General features: G+C 39.3%; 1 protein-coding gene across 1 annotated transcript in view; it reads left to right on the top strand.

Annotated features, from left to right (window-relative positions):
- CCDC192 (coiled-coil domain containing 192) overlaps window positions 1-17470 on the top strand; it is a 134904-nt gene that overhangs the window by 99196 nt on the left and 18238 nt on the right. Inside the window, 1 exon segment of the mRNA XM_055142038.1 lies at window positions 15572-15894. Coding sequence (XP_054998013.1) covers window positions 15572-15894 — 323 coding nt within the window.

Genomic DNA, 17470 nt, shown 5'->3' with positions numbered 1-17470 from the left:
TTATTAAATACATACACCATTACCAGAGTTTATCACAAATTAATCCACATAAATATGTTACAATTTTATGAGACACTGTATTGATGTATAGGCCTACTTACATATGAAAATTACTGAAGCACAGAACATGTGAGTAACTCTAGCAAGTCAAACGTGATTGGAGGGGTGCTAGTTTGAACACATATTGCTCTAAAAACGCAACACATTAACATAACACTTTATTTTTATATTCTGCATAAAGAAAAAAATTTTCGGAGTGGTGCTCAGTGGGGAGAGATGGTTCTCAGTATCAAACTTGGGGCTTCGATGTGCACTCTATTCCGTTGACCCGTCTCCCTGACTCAAGAAACAATACTTATTTGTCATTCTGCTCATATTTCTCTCAACGATATGAACTAAGGAATCTATTTTACACTTTTAAGTCACTACAATAATGCTGCCTAAGTTTATTGGGCCAACACAAACAAATTCCTAGTGAATGAAGAAGAAACATACAGCCCGCCTAGTCTTATGATGGGCCCTGGCAAGTAAGTGAGAGCCCTCCCTGCCCCAACGGACCCAGCCCTGGCAGCTGACCTCCACAGCCCAACTGCCTCCACACTCCAGGCCACTTTCCACATGCTCAGGCTGAGCCTCACATATGAGTGAACATATTCCTGGACCGTGAGGCCGCTTTTGTGGCCGTGCGACACATCATAAGACACTTCCTACTCATTTTCCACGACTACTTTTCCACAATTACCACACCATATTTGATGGGGTTCAGACAGTAGCAACAAATCATAGAGGGATATATACACATATACATATATATGTACATATATATGTATACATACATATATATGTGTGTATGTGTGTATATATATATACACATATATATATGAATGACTGGGAACACCTGTAAAGTCTCATCCCTCTTGGAGAGCCTGGCAAGCTACCAAGAGTATCCCACCTGCACAGCAGAGCCTGTCAAGCTACCCGTGGCATACTCAATATGCCAAAATCAGTAACAATGATGATCCTTATTCCACTGACTCTGAAAGAGCCCCCAATACACCACTGGCTACACTAGCACACGACGGGGACAAATGGAGACATTACCAGCACCCGCGTGAGCAAATCGATAAACAACAAGATAACAGTGATGCAGTGTCACTATAATGATTCTCAAGATGTCTTTTGTATTAAAAAATATTTGCAAGGGGGTCAGAGTGATAGTACAGAGGGTTAAGGCATTTGCCTTGTTTGCTGTCCATCTGCCTTGGATCTCCGGCACTCCATATGGTTGCCTGAGCCCATGAGGAGTGATTCCCAGTGCAGAGCCAGGAGTAACCCCGGAGCATTTTCAAGTGTAGTATGTCCATACTCCCAAAAAGAACATTTGTTATTCTTCATCTTGAAAATGAGCAATTATGATTATTGACACAAACAAGCTTATTGTAAAAATAGAAGACAAAGTGAGCATTTGCATTTTTCCTCGAGCACAGAGCCTGGTTTCTAGTTACTGTGTTATCCTCAATTTAGATGCATGTGTAATACTTCAATTATCCAAAATCCTCCAAAAGAAATAAGTTGTGCTAAACTAACATGATTGTGATTAATTACACATATTTTCCCATTTCTCTAAATTGATATTAACTCATAATAAATGTTTAATGAAGTCAAACTTTTAGTTTGATATAATATTAAATTATCACATTTAAGAATGGGCAGCATATTTCTGCCTCTGGTTGAATATATTACTTTACTGATCTCTGATGACTCCTGGTTATGCTTACATGTATGTTTATACATAATGTACCAATGCACAAGGAATGTGTGACACATCCAGATAGGATCAGGTCTTCTTATTCAAGCAGCACTTGGAGTATGATGTTGCTTATCCAGTTTTACCACTCCAGATACTTGATTGTTAGAGTTAAGTGTTTCCACAAGGTTCCCATGCCTATCTCGAGCAATATCTAAAGGGGTTTTTAACTCAGTGCTTTGTAAAGATGAAAGGACTGCAAAGACCTAAAAGCATAGTATGGAACTAAGTATATATAGTATATATAGGTTTCTAAATTACCTTGAAAAACTATGTCGTTCTTGTAGTAATTCCCACATGAATCAAGGAACTTGTGTATAATGTTTCCTTCCTAGATGTGCCTGTGTTGTGTGGAAGACACTGTTCTCTCACATGACTTGCACTGTCTCCGGCTGTATATAATAGTTACTCTCTTCTATCAGAACCTCTGGACTCAAAGCAAAAAATTCCCTCTTGTTGTTCAAGCTTCTCCCACGAAGTTCTGACTTTTCTCACTAAGATTATACACTACTTTACTATTGCAAAGAACAGTACTGGGACTTTAGAGACAAGAATGGGGTATTTTGACAGAGTGCAACTTTTATGGGAAAAGTCCAGATAAAGGATTATCTACTGAATAATAGCTAATAGTTATTGCCTTTGTCACATTATCTATTCCCTCAGTAGATATTCTTGGACTACACGATTACATGTTTTCACATAAAATGATACACCTGTGCCCCTATGCCATCCCTGTAGAGAGATGATAATATGAACATTCGAGTTGTCTTATCAGCTTTTCAACTATGTATTATATCAGTTATTAAATGTAATCAATTAAATTTTTTGTGATATGCATAATAGCCATCTTAAAAATGTTGACGTTCTTGGCATTATAAATCATTGTATACTATAAATAGCATACTATTTACAAATTTCTTTTGGAAGGCTGGGGAGATATCTCAAGTAGTAGAGCACATGCCTAGCAATGTAAGACCGTGAGTCCAATTCCCAGCACTATAATAACCATGGAGTACTGTTGGCTGTGGCCCTTATGAGAAAAAAAATTTCTTACTTAGTTTGATATTAAGTCTCTTCAAATATAAATCACTGTCACTGTCATCCCGTTGCTCATCGATTTGCTCGAGCGGGTACCAGTAGCGTCTTTCATTGAGAGACTTATTGTTACTGTTTTTGGCATATCCAATACGCACGGGTAGCTTGCCAGGCTCTGCTGTGCGGGCTCCATACTCTCCGTAGCTTGCCGGGCTCTCCGAGAGGGGCGGAGGAATTGAACACAGGTCGGCCGCGTGAAAGGTGAACGCCCAACGGCTGTGCTATCGCTCCAGCCCGAAGTTACTGGTAGTCTTTGGATTCTGGTTAAGTTGAATTCGTTTTTTAGCAAAATAAGCTATACAGAATTTGTTTAGTTTAGGTCAAATTTTGCTTTCTTTCAGATAGCAGCTATTTAATTTATTGAAGCTCTTGCTAGAAAATGTGTACAACATAAAACTCAGAATAATTGGAGGAGGTCTTTATTATGAAATTTCTTGTCTCCCTGACTTCCAATTCTGTGTAAAAATTATTGCTATATGGGGCTTGAGTGACAGCACAGCGGGTAGGGCATTTGCCTGGGGTGCAGCCAACCCAGGTACGATTCCCAGCATCCCATATGGTCCTCTGAGCACTTCCAGGAGTAATTCTTGAGTGCAGAGCCAGGAGTGACCCCTGTGCATCGCCAGATGTGACCCAAAAACCAAAAAAAATATTGCTATAAATTTCATTCAGTATTGTTATTCTAAACATAAATTGTATAGCTCATTCATTGCTTCAGGTATGAGCCTGTGGCCTAATGCGAATAAGTGGAAGAAATAATAGTCAAAGTTTCTCTGACAATTGTAAAAACATACATCTATTTTTCTGTATGTACTCGACAAAAGTAGAGATCATCTTGGACACTAGACAGAAAGGTATGATATTCTGAAAGGAAATGGCAGTCATCTAACTACCAGAATAGTACCAAGCTTAACAAGAAGTTAATATTAAAAGAATAAGAGAACCCCACAGATCTTCAGTTGTATTGTGGGGACTACTGTTTCAACTCTTTCCCTGAAACTAGCCCTCTATCTAAAGTCAATGCTTGTTCTTTATAAGTTAGCTCCACCCAAACTGGTCTTTAGGGTTTTTGCAACAGAAATAATATTTAATACTCACTTGCTGGCATTTTGTAGAAAAAAAGTTTTGTTCACTATAGGAGAGACTGTATGTAAGTGACTATAAGTCATTTTCACAAAAGACAATCTTCTTCCTTCTTAGTAAAACCACAATTTTAGTCTTAATGTAAGCAGATAATATATTTCAGGAGTCCTCCCCATGCACCTCAGAATGTTAATGTTTATTAGTCATAACCAATCATAATGATTCTATTTCCTTGTCAAAGGTGTTTCTTAGGAATGTAGTACAACTGTAAATTAAAAAAACACGTTAAATTCTGAAGCAAGCATCATGGACCACTCCTAACTCTTAAAAAGGGAGGAGGGAAATAAGGGAGGGTGGGAAAGAAAGAGGTGGGGAAATAGATGGGTGGAAGCATGCCAAGACTTCCATTTTCCTTCTTATTCTCTTATTTGACAATGTCCTATAAAAAACATGGCCACCCTGCAAAAAAGGGAGAGAAACAATACCACCCATCTAAAGAGAAATCAATCTATATTCCTTGAGCTACAAGATGAGCTAATCTTGGAATTCCCCAGACTTTATCTGATAGACAATAGTAAATTTCCCTGTTGTCTACACTTCTGAGAGTCTTATGTACTCTCAATTATAAGTTGAAATCATCTTTATCAATATATGCACAGAAGATATTGATTCTTTTTGACTAATCCCTAATGAAAACTAATCTTAATTAATGAGATCCAATCTGAATCTTGAAGCAAATACTTTAATAATTTTAGATACACTTTCTCATCTGATAGTTCAGTTTTAATTATTTAAAGCAAAGAAATGACTAATTAGTACAGCATACAGATTAAATGTAAATCATTTCCATATTATAAAACAAAAAGGAAGAACTAAGACTACTAAAATTATTGTGTCCTTTAGCCTTTGTTTATCCAGGTGTCTTAAACCAGAAGACACGGGGAGGGTCATCTTGGGAAGGAGCCAGAACAAATGCCCACAAGTCTTCAGGGTAATGCTGTTGCCAATTCCTAAGATTCCTATATCTGAGTAATTTCTAGGTCAGAAATGAAAAGATACAAGAACAAAAAAGAAAGAGAAAAGTGGCCTACTTTTCATGGAACCCTTATATATTTCATGATTCCAGACTAGAAGGATATCCTGATAAGACAAGAAATAGGAGAGCTGACCTAAATTCTAAAAATAGAAGCAGGTTGGGATGAAGAGGTTGAAAATGGTCTGCATAATTTGGACCTGCTCCTATACACCTCCCTTGGTGGTAAGCATCAAAACAATTGTAAATATTTACTCTGCTGTGATTGCTAAAGAAGTTCTTAGTAAAAAGACATACGTGAAGGTGGTCTGTAAATGTTCATTTATTTCCCACTTCCATTTCTTCTCTTCCTCATGTCTTCAAATTTGGAGGAGAGGGTTATAGAAAAAAATTTTAATGAATTGTAGTTCATAAATTCCTTTTATATTTAAAAATTGGAGATACTATTTTTCAATAATTTTGTACAACACACTCAAAATATACACAACAAAATGTCCAAGATCACAATGAAAGCATTTTTTGTCTAAGTATTTACTAGTGTCCTAAATAATTGTTTGTCTGAAGTACCTTGGATTTAAGCCCAACCTGAAAACAACTCCTTTACCATTATCCTACCAATGTTCACAGGCATATATTAATAAAGTAGGTAACTAATAGAAAAGCATCTATGAAATTAACATTTGTACCAAATGTCAAAAGATTTTCTAAATAATGAAAAACTTGTTTCAGGTCCCTCTTGGGAAATTTCTTCATCACTTTTGATTTCTCTTCTATAACTCTCAAGATAAAATTACATCTTGAAGTTCTTAAAAAATAGTAAAGCTGATAAAACTAGAATGCCATCCCACTGGGAAGAGAAATTTAAAAATTCATTTTACAAGGCTGCCCTCAAGAACCAAGGATTTTGGGGGGCTGGAGCGATAGCACAGTGGGTAGGGCATTTGAGCCTTGCAAGCGGCCGACCCAGATTCGATTCCCAGCATCCCACAGGGTCCCCCGAGCACCACCAGGAGTAATTTCTGAGTGCATGAGTCAGGAATAACCCCTGTGCATCGTTGGGTGTGACCCAAAAAAGCAAAGAACAAAGGATTTTTATGCTGTCCGTTTAACTGAGTAGACACATCTCTGGTCTTTACCCACCCCCAACCACTTTTTTTTCTATATTTACCTGTTTATTTATTTATTTTTGGATTTGGAGTCATACTTGGCAGTGCTCGGGGCTGTTATGACCTCTTTTTAGTTCCCAATGGTGTTCTGGGAGCCAGCTGGTGGACAAGAATTAAACCCAGGGCTCCTAAGTGCAAAGTATATGTTGCAGTTCTTCTGAGCCATCCCCCAGCCAGTCCCTTACTGTTGTTTCTCTTCTACAAAAATTTAAACTCACAGCAAATTTCAGGGGAGAAGAGTGAGGAAATACTACAGATGAAATTAGATTTGTATAGGAAGTAAGATAATATTTAGTGCTTATTTCTGTAAGCTTTCTTTCTCATAGACAGGGCCCTCACACTTTGATATTTTCCTTTCTACCTCAACTGTTGTTTCTGCTGCTGTTTGTCACATTTTAAACCTCTTTTCTGATCCCTTCCTTAAAATTTACTTTTCTCTGGGTCTCTTTTGAACTGATCCCTGTAGATTCAAACAATAAATATTCAAACAACTCAGGTGTGCCACTATAAAAGGTGTATTTGTATCATCTGATAAATGATCCCCAGTTACTTATGGACCAGCTTGTTAGTTCTTTATGACCATCTATTCTTTTATAAAATGATTAAAACTGAGGAGGGAAAGACCTTGATAAAATAGTATTCCAACGAGATTAAGAACATAACATTTTAGGGGGATTTCTCATGTTTGGGGGGAGGATTTTTTAATTTGGGAGTCACACCCAGTCCTGCTTGAAGGTTAATCTGAATTCTTTGTGCTTGGGTCACTCCTTAAGATTCGTAGGAGACCATACAATGCTGGGAATTGAGTCTGGGGCTCCTGCATACAAAGCACTTTGAGCCATATTCCCAGCCTAAAGAACATACTTTTTGGAAAAGGTCACAGAGGTAAAAGAAGTTGTAGGAGTGTATTGCCTGACTGAAAAGGTATGGAGATAATAAGATGAAATAAAGAGACTTAGAGCCAGTAGGACTTTATGATAAGACAAATGCAAGAGCATGGAGGTAAAGGATAGATCTAGAGAAATTCTCAGAATTTTGGTTTTAACAAGGAGGTTGAACACTAGATGAAGATCACAGTAAATTTAATTTAAAATGCACTGTATCTGAGATGTTTATAAGCTATCTTATGGGGTCCCAAGTCCAGAATTTAGAGTTAATTGAGAGATATAAATTTGGGCATCATTCACACAAATAGATTGCAACCAGGGTCACAGAATGAATGAAATTACCATTAAATTCAAAAGCAATCAGTTATTCCAACCATAGAAAGACTTCGCTGGAAATCCTGTGTAGTTGGTTACATTCAAGGCTAATCTTTAGCTTCAGAATAATCTTTGGAGAATTTCCTCCATATCAGGGGAGATGCAAGGCATTTTGGACCTGGTAATTTGCTAATCTGAGGAGGCATGAGAATTCTCCAGCCTCCTGGCTTCATTTAAATAGGTTTTCTATATATTCATGTTCATATTACTTAGAAAGAAAGATGAAAGTTTTTGACCAAAGGAGTAAGTTTCTCCAATTAGTATTTTTATTCTAAGGAGGATTTCAAAAGAAGTAGTCAGAAAGTTTGGAGAAAAACAGTATCACATTACAGAAGTCAAGGGAAAGGATGTCTTAAGAACTGTTAACTGTAGCAAGTGTTCAGAGGTCATTCAAGATGAAAACTGAAGCAAGTCAATTGAATTAAGTGAAACCTTTAACTTCAAAATTAGGTTTAGCAACATGATTGCAAACAAAAGGATGTAAAGGGTTAAGTTGAGAAAGGCATGAGATAGGGAGTCTGATTATAGACAACCCTTCCAAAGAGGTCTGTTTGTAAAAGGGAAGAAGAGCTGTGGGCAAGAGTGAGTTAAAAAGGCACTGATGAATAAAAATTGTATTTCAGTTCTAAAAGGGTAGCAAATGAGGACGTTGAAATGTAAGTAACACCAATAGAAAAGTGACAGTTCACAAGCAAGAAGGAATAACATTCCAGAGAGACTAGTGGTTCTGGAATCCAAATCTCTCTAGAAATTTGGCAATCTTCAGTTGCCCTTAATTGAATACAAAGTCTATTGGCGAGGTTACATTCAAATAAGCACCCTGAGCATCCTAATTATGATCTATATATAGAACTTATCCTCATATAACCCCTGTGCATCAGGAAGGAAAAGTCTCACTGCTAGATACTTTAGTACAATATGCAGTCAATGATAGGGAACCATTTTTTTTATTCCCCCAATTGTTGAGTCAAATCTGAGTGAGTCTCCTTCATATAAGCATAGTATTTCACATACTATATCTTTTTTCTCTTCCTTTCTTACAAAAGATCTCTTCCCCTTTTGAATTTTCTGATATTCCACCAGCATCATTTAGACCTTTGTCCTCTTGCTTGGCTATTGGTCATTACAGACAACCACTGTTCTCCTCAAGTGAATCATAACTAGAAGAATGGATTCAGGTCCTACTCTTAGTAAAAAGAGAAGTTCCCCCAACCTTTTTCTGCTTAGATTCTTTTCCTCTTAGCATAATTCAGGTATACGTATTGTTAAGGCAAGAAAAATTGTGTTGCTCCCAATCCAGTCCAAAAAGTTGTATAGAATAATCCAATGTCATCAGGACCCTGAAGTGGGTAAGAAGGAACCCTGTCCCCAAAAAGGAATTGATAGGGTGAACTAATGTTTTCCTGCTCCTTTTTCCTACTAGAATAGATAAAAGGTGAACTATAGCATACCTCTCTGTCCACCAGGTGGACAATGCTTCACCACTGCATACTTTTCTTTTTTCTACCATTGACCAGCCCCTTTATTATTATTTTTTGTGACTTTTTTTAGAGGGAGGACCATTTAAGTGGTGGGGCTCATTGGGTCTGGAGTCATTCCACCAGATAGGCTCAACAGTTCAACATGGGGACTAGAGACTACCATCAGTGATCAGGGAGGCTTCTGGGAATGCACTTGGCAATGGTTGAAGGACCATGTAGTGCTGAGGATCAAATGTGCTTATCACATGCTGTATAATGACCCTGCTACTGTGACATGATTTTTGAGATGTACTTTACTATCTCAAACTAATGTTAAGGTAACTCTAGCTTTTTTTTTCCTGCAATAACTCCTTTATACGTCTTTGTGATCATACTAGCTGACTCCAACAAGCTCCAAGAAGAAGATCATAGTTTCAGATCTGCAAAAGGTGATTCGTTAGCTCTCTGTGTGGCAGTGGTAGTGTTAAATTCTTTAGGGAAGCTAAGAAGTCACTGAAGTCATGACCTTCCCATTCCCCTTTCATTGGCTCATTCCCTCTCCCCCTTAGTCCTCATGGGAAAGAAAAAAGAGACTCCAGATCAACATGTGGGGAAATCAATCCATCTACCTACTGAGAAACAGAAGCAAAAAGAATCCCTCTGAATACTCATCATTTTTTATATATTATGGAGATAATTTAGTTAAATAAGAAGCAGCAAGATGTTGCTGACATTAAAACTACTTAGAGGGGCTGGAGTGATAGCACAGTGGGTAGGGCGTTTGCCTTGCACGCAGCCAACCCAGGTTTAATTCCCAGCATCTCATATGGTCTCCTGAGCAGCGCCAGGGATAATTCCTGAGTGCAGAGCCAGGAGTGACCCCTGTGCATCGCCAGGTGTGACCCAAAAAGAAAAAAAAACTAATTAGAGGATGAGGATAGCTGGGTGGACCATAGATGCATTTAGTCAGCTACTAACACAGGCAGAACATTTCAAGTTCCAATGACAGACAAAAAGAGTAAAACATATGTAATCTCTCTCCTCCATATTACAACCCTGCTCATAAGAGGCCCGGCCTGGAAATCTTCAAGCCTTTTGGGAATTAGTCAAAGTTTAGTTCATCATGCTTACTTATGAAGGGCACCAGAAACTCAATTGTAAAAACCTGACTGAGGGGCCAGAGTGATAATACAATGGTGCTTGCCTTGCACACAGCAGACCCAAGTTCAATCCCTGGCACCCCATATGGCCCCTTGAGCACTGCCAGGAGTAATTTCTCAGTGCAGAGCCAGGAATAATTCTAGTAACCCTTGAGCATCACAGGGTGTGACCCCCAAGCAAAACAAAAACCCGATTCTCAGAATTGCCTGGGCAGTTTTGTGAAAATACAGATTCCCCAAATTCCCTTCCAGATTCACTCAAGTAGAATTTAACTGGTGAGGCCTTGAATTTCCTGTATTGACAAGCTTCCCTGATGCCAATTTGGAGGGTTATTTATAGCTCGCAGAATCTACATTACAAATCTGAAAGACAGCTATTCTATCTTTTCCATTTTTCTTTTTTAAAAACCTTAAGATTATAATCCAGTACAATGTTGTTACAACCACAATAGTTTATTATCTTAAAACTGAATCAATTAAAAAAATAGTTTGAAGAAATAAATGTATCTAGAGGGAAAAGTAAAAAGTATATTAGTGATGTCGATGGAGACCTTTTTTTTTTCCTTTTTTATTGGGTCACACCCACTGATGCTCAGGGGTTACTCCTGGCTCTGCACTCAGGAATTACTCCTGGCGGTGCTTGGGGGACCATATGGGATGCCAGGGATTGAACCCGGGTCGGCCGTGTGCAAGGCAAACGCCCTACCTGCTGTGCTATCGCTCCAGCCCCGACCTTTTGAATTGAGCCTACAGTGATTTTATATTATATATGCACTTAACTTTTATCTATTCACTTGCAGATGAGTATCTACCACGTGCCAAGCATGGTTTTAGGCATAGTAGAAGGAAATAAAGCCTTCAAGGCTGTCATTTGGTACCAGAGATTAGTTTGCACAAAAACAGTGCAGGAGAGGATAGTTTTCAAAAGGATTTACCTTATTTTCAAGGAGTTACATTTTGGACTGCAAAAGTGAGATTCAAGGGCCTGGGATGTTGCACAGTGTTCAGGGCATTTACTGGCCTTGCTTATGGCTGACCCAGGTAAAAGTCCCCTGGCACTACCTATGGTCCTACAAGCACTGCCAGAAGTGACTACAGAGGCAGTAGTAAGCCCTAAGCTTAACCAGGTATTGGCCTGAAACAAAAACAAAAACAAATGGAGTGCAAAAAAAAAAAAAGTATAACATTTTCTTCTGAGAATTAACATCACAAATGTTCACTACAAATGCATTGTAAAACATAGAAAATATAGATTTTTTTCCGTGTCTTTTACTCAAGTACTGAAAGTGATATACTTACATGTATACCAGTTTTCAAGTCCAAGTATGGCAATAAATGAAACTGAATCCCTTGAGGTTACTGAGAAATATACACAGCTTTCAAAACCAGCACGAAGGTGAGTCAGAATGATGGGCATTTGTACAGAGGAGGAAGTTATTCTTTTAGGCCAAACACTAATCCCGGGTAGCCCTGATGGAATGAGATATGTAATCACCCTATATTTAAGTAAGAGTCCTTATTATTGAGTAAACACTTGGCATCCCTGGTCATCAGTTTGAAAGCCAGAAGAATAAAAGCACATGTTAATATTCATGAGTGAGTGTCCTGCAGCGGTTTTAGTTTAGGCCAAATCCTGACTGTCGTTCAGAGCCTAACTCAGTGATGTCTTTCCCTGCCTATCTGTGAAGGAGACTAGGTAGGAGACAACATCACGTCCAATTCATTCAATATGCAGGGACCTGAGGACTATTTCATGAGTAAATAGAAGAGATGACTGGAAGACACTTAAGACCTAGCTGCTAGAGGGATTTGAACTAGAAACTAGATAATTTGCTTCTTGGCATTACTCTGTGTTTAAGAACACTTCGGGGTGGTGCCATTAGTGAAGGGGCTGAAAAAAGAAAAAGAAAACCTTCGACTTCTTTCTGGGAGGCCATCTCCGAGCACTGTATCACTGATGACACAAAATTATTAACTTCCTGGATTCACAAGAATATTCTCATGGATTCTGTCCTATTACTATTCCCCTTCTTCTTTCTGATTATCAGCAAGTTGTGCAGCTCTCTCCCATTAGCCTTCCATCTTCAGCTCTCTCCATAACAGTGTGTAGCCACACTGATTACCACTTGTGCGTCAATAGAAAGAATGTGAAGTACATCAAAGCCTCAGAGCCACTTACGGAGAATATATTGTGTTAGACGGAGGTCCAGTGACCTTCCCTCCTAAGTAACAGTTGTACACATTAACTAGCCATCAGCGGGGAGCACCTCCACCTGGGTTTCAGAGGGTGCTAATCAGAAGAAAAGTTGCCCAGTACTCTTTGGGGAAAAAAGCAATAAATACAAATGATATTAAATTTTTTTACTACCCACATTATTAAGTAAATGGAAATGAATGAGAGCCAGACATGGCTCAAATGTTAAAGCACACGCTTTGCATATTTGCGACCCTGAGTTTAATCTCCAGCACTGCCTGATCCCTCAGCACCATTGAGATTGGCCCAGGGCCCCTCCACCCAGCACCTTCAGGTGTAGCCAAAGTACTATGCCATAATAAATCGAAAATTTTAATAAAATGAGTGAAATTAATTTTCAAAATGTATTTTGGGTTGGAGATATGATTCAGTGGTAGAACACATGCCTAGGGTTGAGCACAGAGGCCTTGGGTTTAATCCCTAGCTCTCTAAACACACACAAGACACACACACACACACACACACACACACACACCACATACACACTCAGCATACATACAAAATATTTTCATTTAAAATTTCATGAAAGTTTAGAAATGTAATGATAATGAGGGGAGGGAGCTATAGCACAGCAGGTAGGGCATTCGCCTTGCACGCAGCCGACCCGGGTTTGATTCCTCCGCCCCTCTTGGAGAGCCCAGCAAGCTACCGAGAGTATCTCGCCCGTGTGGCAGAGCCTGGCAAGCTACCTGTGGTGTATTCAATATGCCAAAAACAGTAACAAGAAGTCTCATGATGGAGACGTTACTGGTGCCCGCTCGAGCAAATTGATGAGCAACAGGATGACAGTGACAGTGACAGTGAATGATAATGAGATCGGTTCACTTATTTTTCCAAATAGTCTCCCGGGGGCTGAAGAGATAGTACAGTGCATAAGGTGCTGGCTACATGGTCTCCAGAGCCCTTTCAGGAGTGATCCCTGAGCTCAGATCAGCAGCAAGCTTTGAACACCACTGGGTGTGCCCCCCCCCCCCGCCAAAAAAAAAAAGCAAATTGTCAAATAGTCTTCCAAATCAAATTAGCTTAGTAGCCATATGTGGCCAGTAGCTACCCTTTCAGGACAGCAGAACTCTGGCCAGATAAAAGGAAAGGTAGGTCCTTGGCATATCAGCAGATGAGGAAGGTCATGTGGTCTTGTTTTCCTGGATACAAAACATGGGTCTATTGCAGAAGCAATAAACTAAATGCTTTTCTGAAATTTGGGATGTTTCTCATTGTTTTTTTATTGAAGAAAGGCTCTTAAACAAACAGTTTCTCAAATACTGTTTCTAGAGTTTCAGATATGTAGAATTAAAATTTCTCCGTGAATTTTTGAAGTGTACTAAATTGCGAATAACTTTTTTTTTTCAGTTTTTGAGCCACATCTAGAAATACTAGTGTTACTTTTGGCTCTGTACTCAAGAATTACTCCTGGCAGTGCTTAGGGGACCATATAGTATGGTGGGAATCAAACCTGGGTTGGCCATATGTAAGGCAATGCTTTACTATAGCTCCACCCCCTAATTTCTAAGAGCACAGAACAACCTGCTTTCTCTACTCATCACTTTGATGAAGTTCTAAGCATGCTACCCACTGTTTGATGTAGTTCAAGCTTATACCAGGGATTACTACTGAAAGTCATGACTTCAAGTGACTTTAATTTTCTGAGAAAAACAGATGTCCTGTATTTAACAGGTGTGCTGATGCCCAATAGTAGCTGGTTTTTGATTCCAGAACCAAGTGTTACAGTTTTCTAGGCACTGATCAGGTGGGGTTTGTGGGCATTAAATAAATGCTGCGCCTTCAACTGCCTCAGTCAACAACTGAGATCATTCACTTACTATTGATTCAATTACTACTAAAACGATACCCAATTCCTTGACACTACTTCTTATAGATAGTCTGCCTTTTATATAGCTTGGAAAAACTGTTTTAATGATCAAATGTCAGGACTACAGTGGTACAAAGGATCGGAGAATGAGATTTGCTTTAAGCAACTAAACTTCTTGATGGTCTATTGAGATTTGTTTACAAAGTATTTCCTGTTGCTAACCACTGTTATTTCTATTTTGGACTTTCTCTTTCCTCACTTAGGCCTTTATCTTATCTGAGAGGTTCACAGAAATTGATAAAGAACATATCTTGGTGTCTGGGAGGCATTTGTGATCTTAAGAAATGCTGAAAAGCTTTCATAAAAGCAATGAGATACCATACTAATAAGGTTTTCCTGAATCAACTCAAATTTCACCCCTGCCAGTTCTAAAGCTGACTTGAATTAGGAAATTCATCTTTACTTATCACTTTTCCCAGAAGAGGCAATGACAACCAATTTCTTTTCCATTTAAATTAAAACTCAAGGGGCCAGAGAGATAGTACAGAGAGTAGGGCAATTGCCTTGCATGTGCATCAAACCCAGGATTGATCCCCCAACCCTGCCAGGAGTAATTCCTGAGTGAGGCGCCAGGAGTAACCCCTTAGCAGGCATGGACCAAAATAAAACAAATTAAAATTTAAACTGAAGCACATTTCTGATTGTAACTCTTGTAAAAAGTTTATTGGAGGGCTGGAGCAATAGCACAGCGGGTAGGGTGTTTGCTAACCCGGGTTTGATTCCCAGCATCCCATATGGTCCCCTAAGCCCCGCCAGGAGTAATTCCTGAGTGCAGAGCCAGAAATGACCCCTGTGCATCGCCGGGTGTGACCCAAAAAGAAAACAAAAAAAAGTTTATTGGAAAGATAGCATGAACTACAGGGTGGCTATTGCATGTAGATTGGATTTTCAAGGACATTGAATTCTTATGGTTAATTGGAAGTAAAATGCATTAAAATTAAAAAAAAGATTGATGAGAGGCTGAAGCCAAAGTACAGTGGGTAGGACACTTGCATTGCACCTAGCTGACTAGGGCTTGATCTGCAGCACCCTATATGGTTCCCAAGTCTACCAGGAGTGATTCCTGAGTGCAAAGCCAGAGAGTGGTAAGCCCTAAACACTGCCATGTGCCCCCCCCAACACACACACACAAAAAGACTATTAAAGACTGACTTTCCTCCTTGCTAGAAGTTTCTAAGTTCTTTTATTCCTGCGCACCCAGAATCTTCACTTTCTCTAGATCCAGATTCCATTCTTAGTAGAGCTAACTAGCTGAAATAACATTTGCATTATCTTTTTAAGAATATGAGAAATTAAGCTTTTTCATTTTCCCATTCAGTTCTGATAAATTTCCTAAAAATTGCTCATATTTCTCTTCCCCTCCCCCCTTTGTTTGCCTTAGGTGGATGTACTTTTAATGATCTGCCACCTGTGGATGAAGTTGACAGAAAATTCAGCCTGATTTTGGAATTGTCAGCCAAGGTCTCTGCTCAATCGGAAAGGATCATTCACTTGGAATCCGTTTTAGAGGAAAAAGAAAAGAAGATTCAGCAACTGGAAGCTAACCTGAAGTTGCCAACTTTCCAAATGCTGGAGCCCATTACTTTCCAAGAGCGGGAGGCTCTTACATTCCAAGAGCTGCCTCCCCTAACTTATAAAGAGCTGGAGCCCCCAACAATGCAAGAGCCTGAGAAACTTCCGGAATGCACAGAATCTCAGGATTCTGTCAGTGATAATGTTACCCCTTTCGTCTCTGATGAGACTATGTAAAGATTTCCAATGAGAAAAACAATAAAAGTTGATAAGTGTCATTCAAGCAAAGCTTGGAATCTAAGTATACACCTCATGGGCAAATTTGTGTTAAAGTTCATATGCTTGAGTGTATCTTATGTTGTTGCACATTTAGAGGGAAAAAACAAAGAGAATGTTTCCTTCTTAAATATCAGTAATCAGGTAATCCACATAGCCACAGAATAGTGTTTTTTCACATTCCTGGTGACTGGGATATAGAGTGACACATAACTAGATGGTGAAAGAATTTAGTTCTAGATACTCGCCTTGCATGCAGGTACACAGGTTCAATTCCTAACTCTGCATACGGTCCCCCAAGTACTACCAAAAGTGATCCCTAAACACATCCAGGAGAATGCTGAGGTGTGCTCCCACCAAATGAGCTTAGTACCATCCTCTTTCCAAAGGTTTAGTACGGTGCTAGGAGTGGAAGAGGTGGCACAAATCCCATTTTAGCATGCAGCTCAGTTATGAGCAAGTAAAGATCATGGAAACTCACATGTTGGTGGAAAGTAATCCCAGATAGAGAAGGGAACACCAAGTAAAATGTGATTGGAGATCCTGTGGGGGAAGGGAGATTGCGTGCTGAAAATAGACTGAACACGATGGTCACTCAATGCCCCTGTTGCAAACCACAACACCCAAAAGGAGAGAGAGAGAGAGAGAGAGAGAGAGAGAGAGAGAGAGAGAGAGAGAGAGAGAGAGAGAACAAATTGGAATGCCCTGCCACAGAGTTGGGGTGGGGTGGGGGGGTGGGATGGGGGTGGGAGGAATACTGGCTTCATTGGTGGTGGAGAATGGACACTGGTGGAGGGATGGGCTCTCAAACATTGCATGAGGGAAAAACAAGCACGAAAAAATGTGAATCTGTAACTATACCCTAACTGTGACTCACTAAAAAATAATTAATTAATTAATTAATTAAAAAAAGAAAGATCATGGAAGACAAGCTTCTAACTGGGGAAATGCAATACAATGATTTTTTTTTTTGGTGGGCAGGGTGGGAGGGAGAGGAGTCGGGGTGTGGGGGGTATTGGGCCACACACTGCTCAGGGCTTACTCCTGACTCTGTACTCAGGATCACTCCTGCTGATGCTCAGGGGACCATATGTTGTGTAGGAATTTGGGCTGGGGTAGGCAATGTGCAGAATAAGGCACTTGCAGTCTGTCTTTCTCACCCATAACTGAGGTCAGAAACCGTTCTGAAGAAACAAATTTTTCTGAAGACCAGAATCATTGTCAGGAAAGCAAAAAGCCATGCGTTTTGTGCTTTAATGTCCCTTATATTTCTTTATGTTTTGTGATTTAGTGAGAGTGAAATGAAATAAAACCAAAGCAATCAAACAAAATGAATAATCATGAATTAGAGTTGCAGTTTTTTTGATGAAAATGTTCTAGCATAGCATCATCTTGAGGAAATGTATAACAGAGTTTTGCCCTTAGAAGCAAGACTAAGACCAAAGCAAAATGTAATCTTATTATGACTTTGGAGCTGTGGGCATCACAAAAT

The sequence above is a fragment of the Sorex araneus genome, chromosome 6 (genome assembly GCF_027595985.1).
Source record: "Sorex araneus isolate mSorAra2 chromosome 6, mSorAra2.pri, whole genome shotgun sequence".
Taxonomy (NCBI): domain Eukaryota; kingdom Metazoa; phylum Chordata; class Mammalia; order Eulipotyphla; family Soricidae; genus Sorex; species Sorex araneus.
The sequence above is the reverse complement of the archived record's forward strand: the minus strand, read 5'-3'. Positions and strand labels throughout refer to the sequence as shown.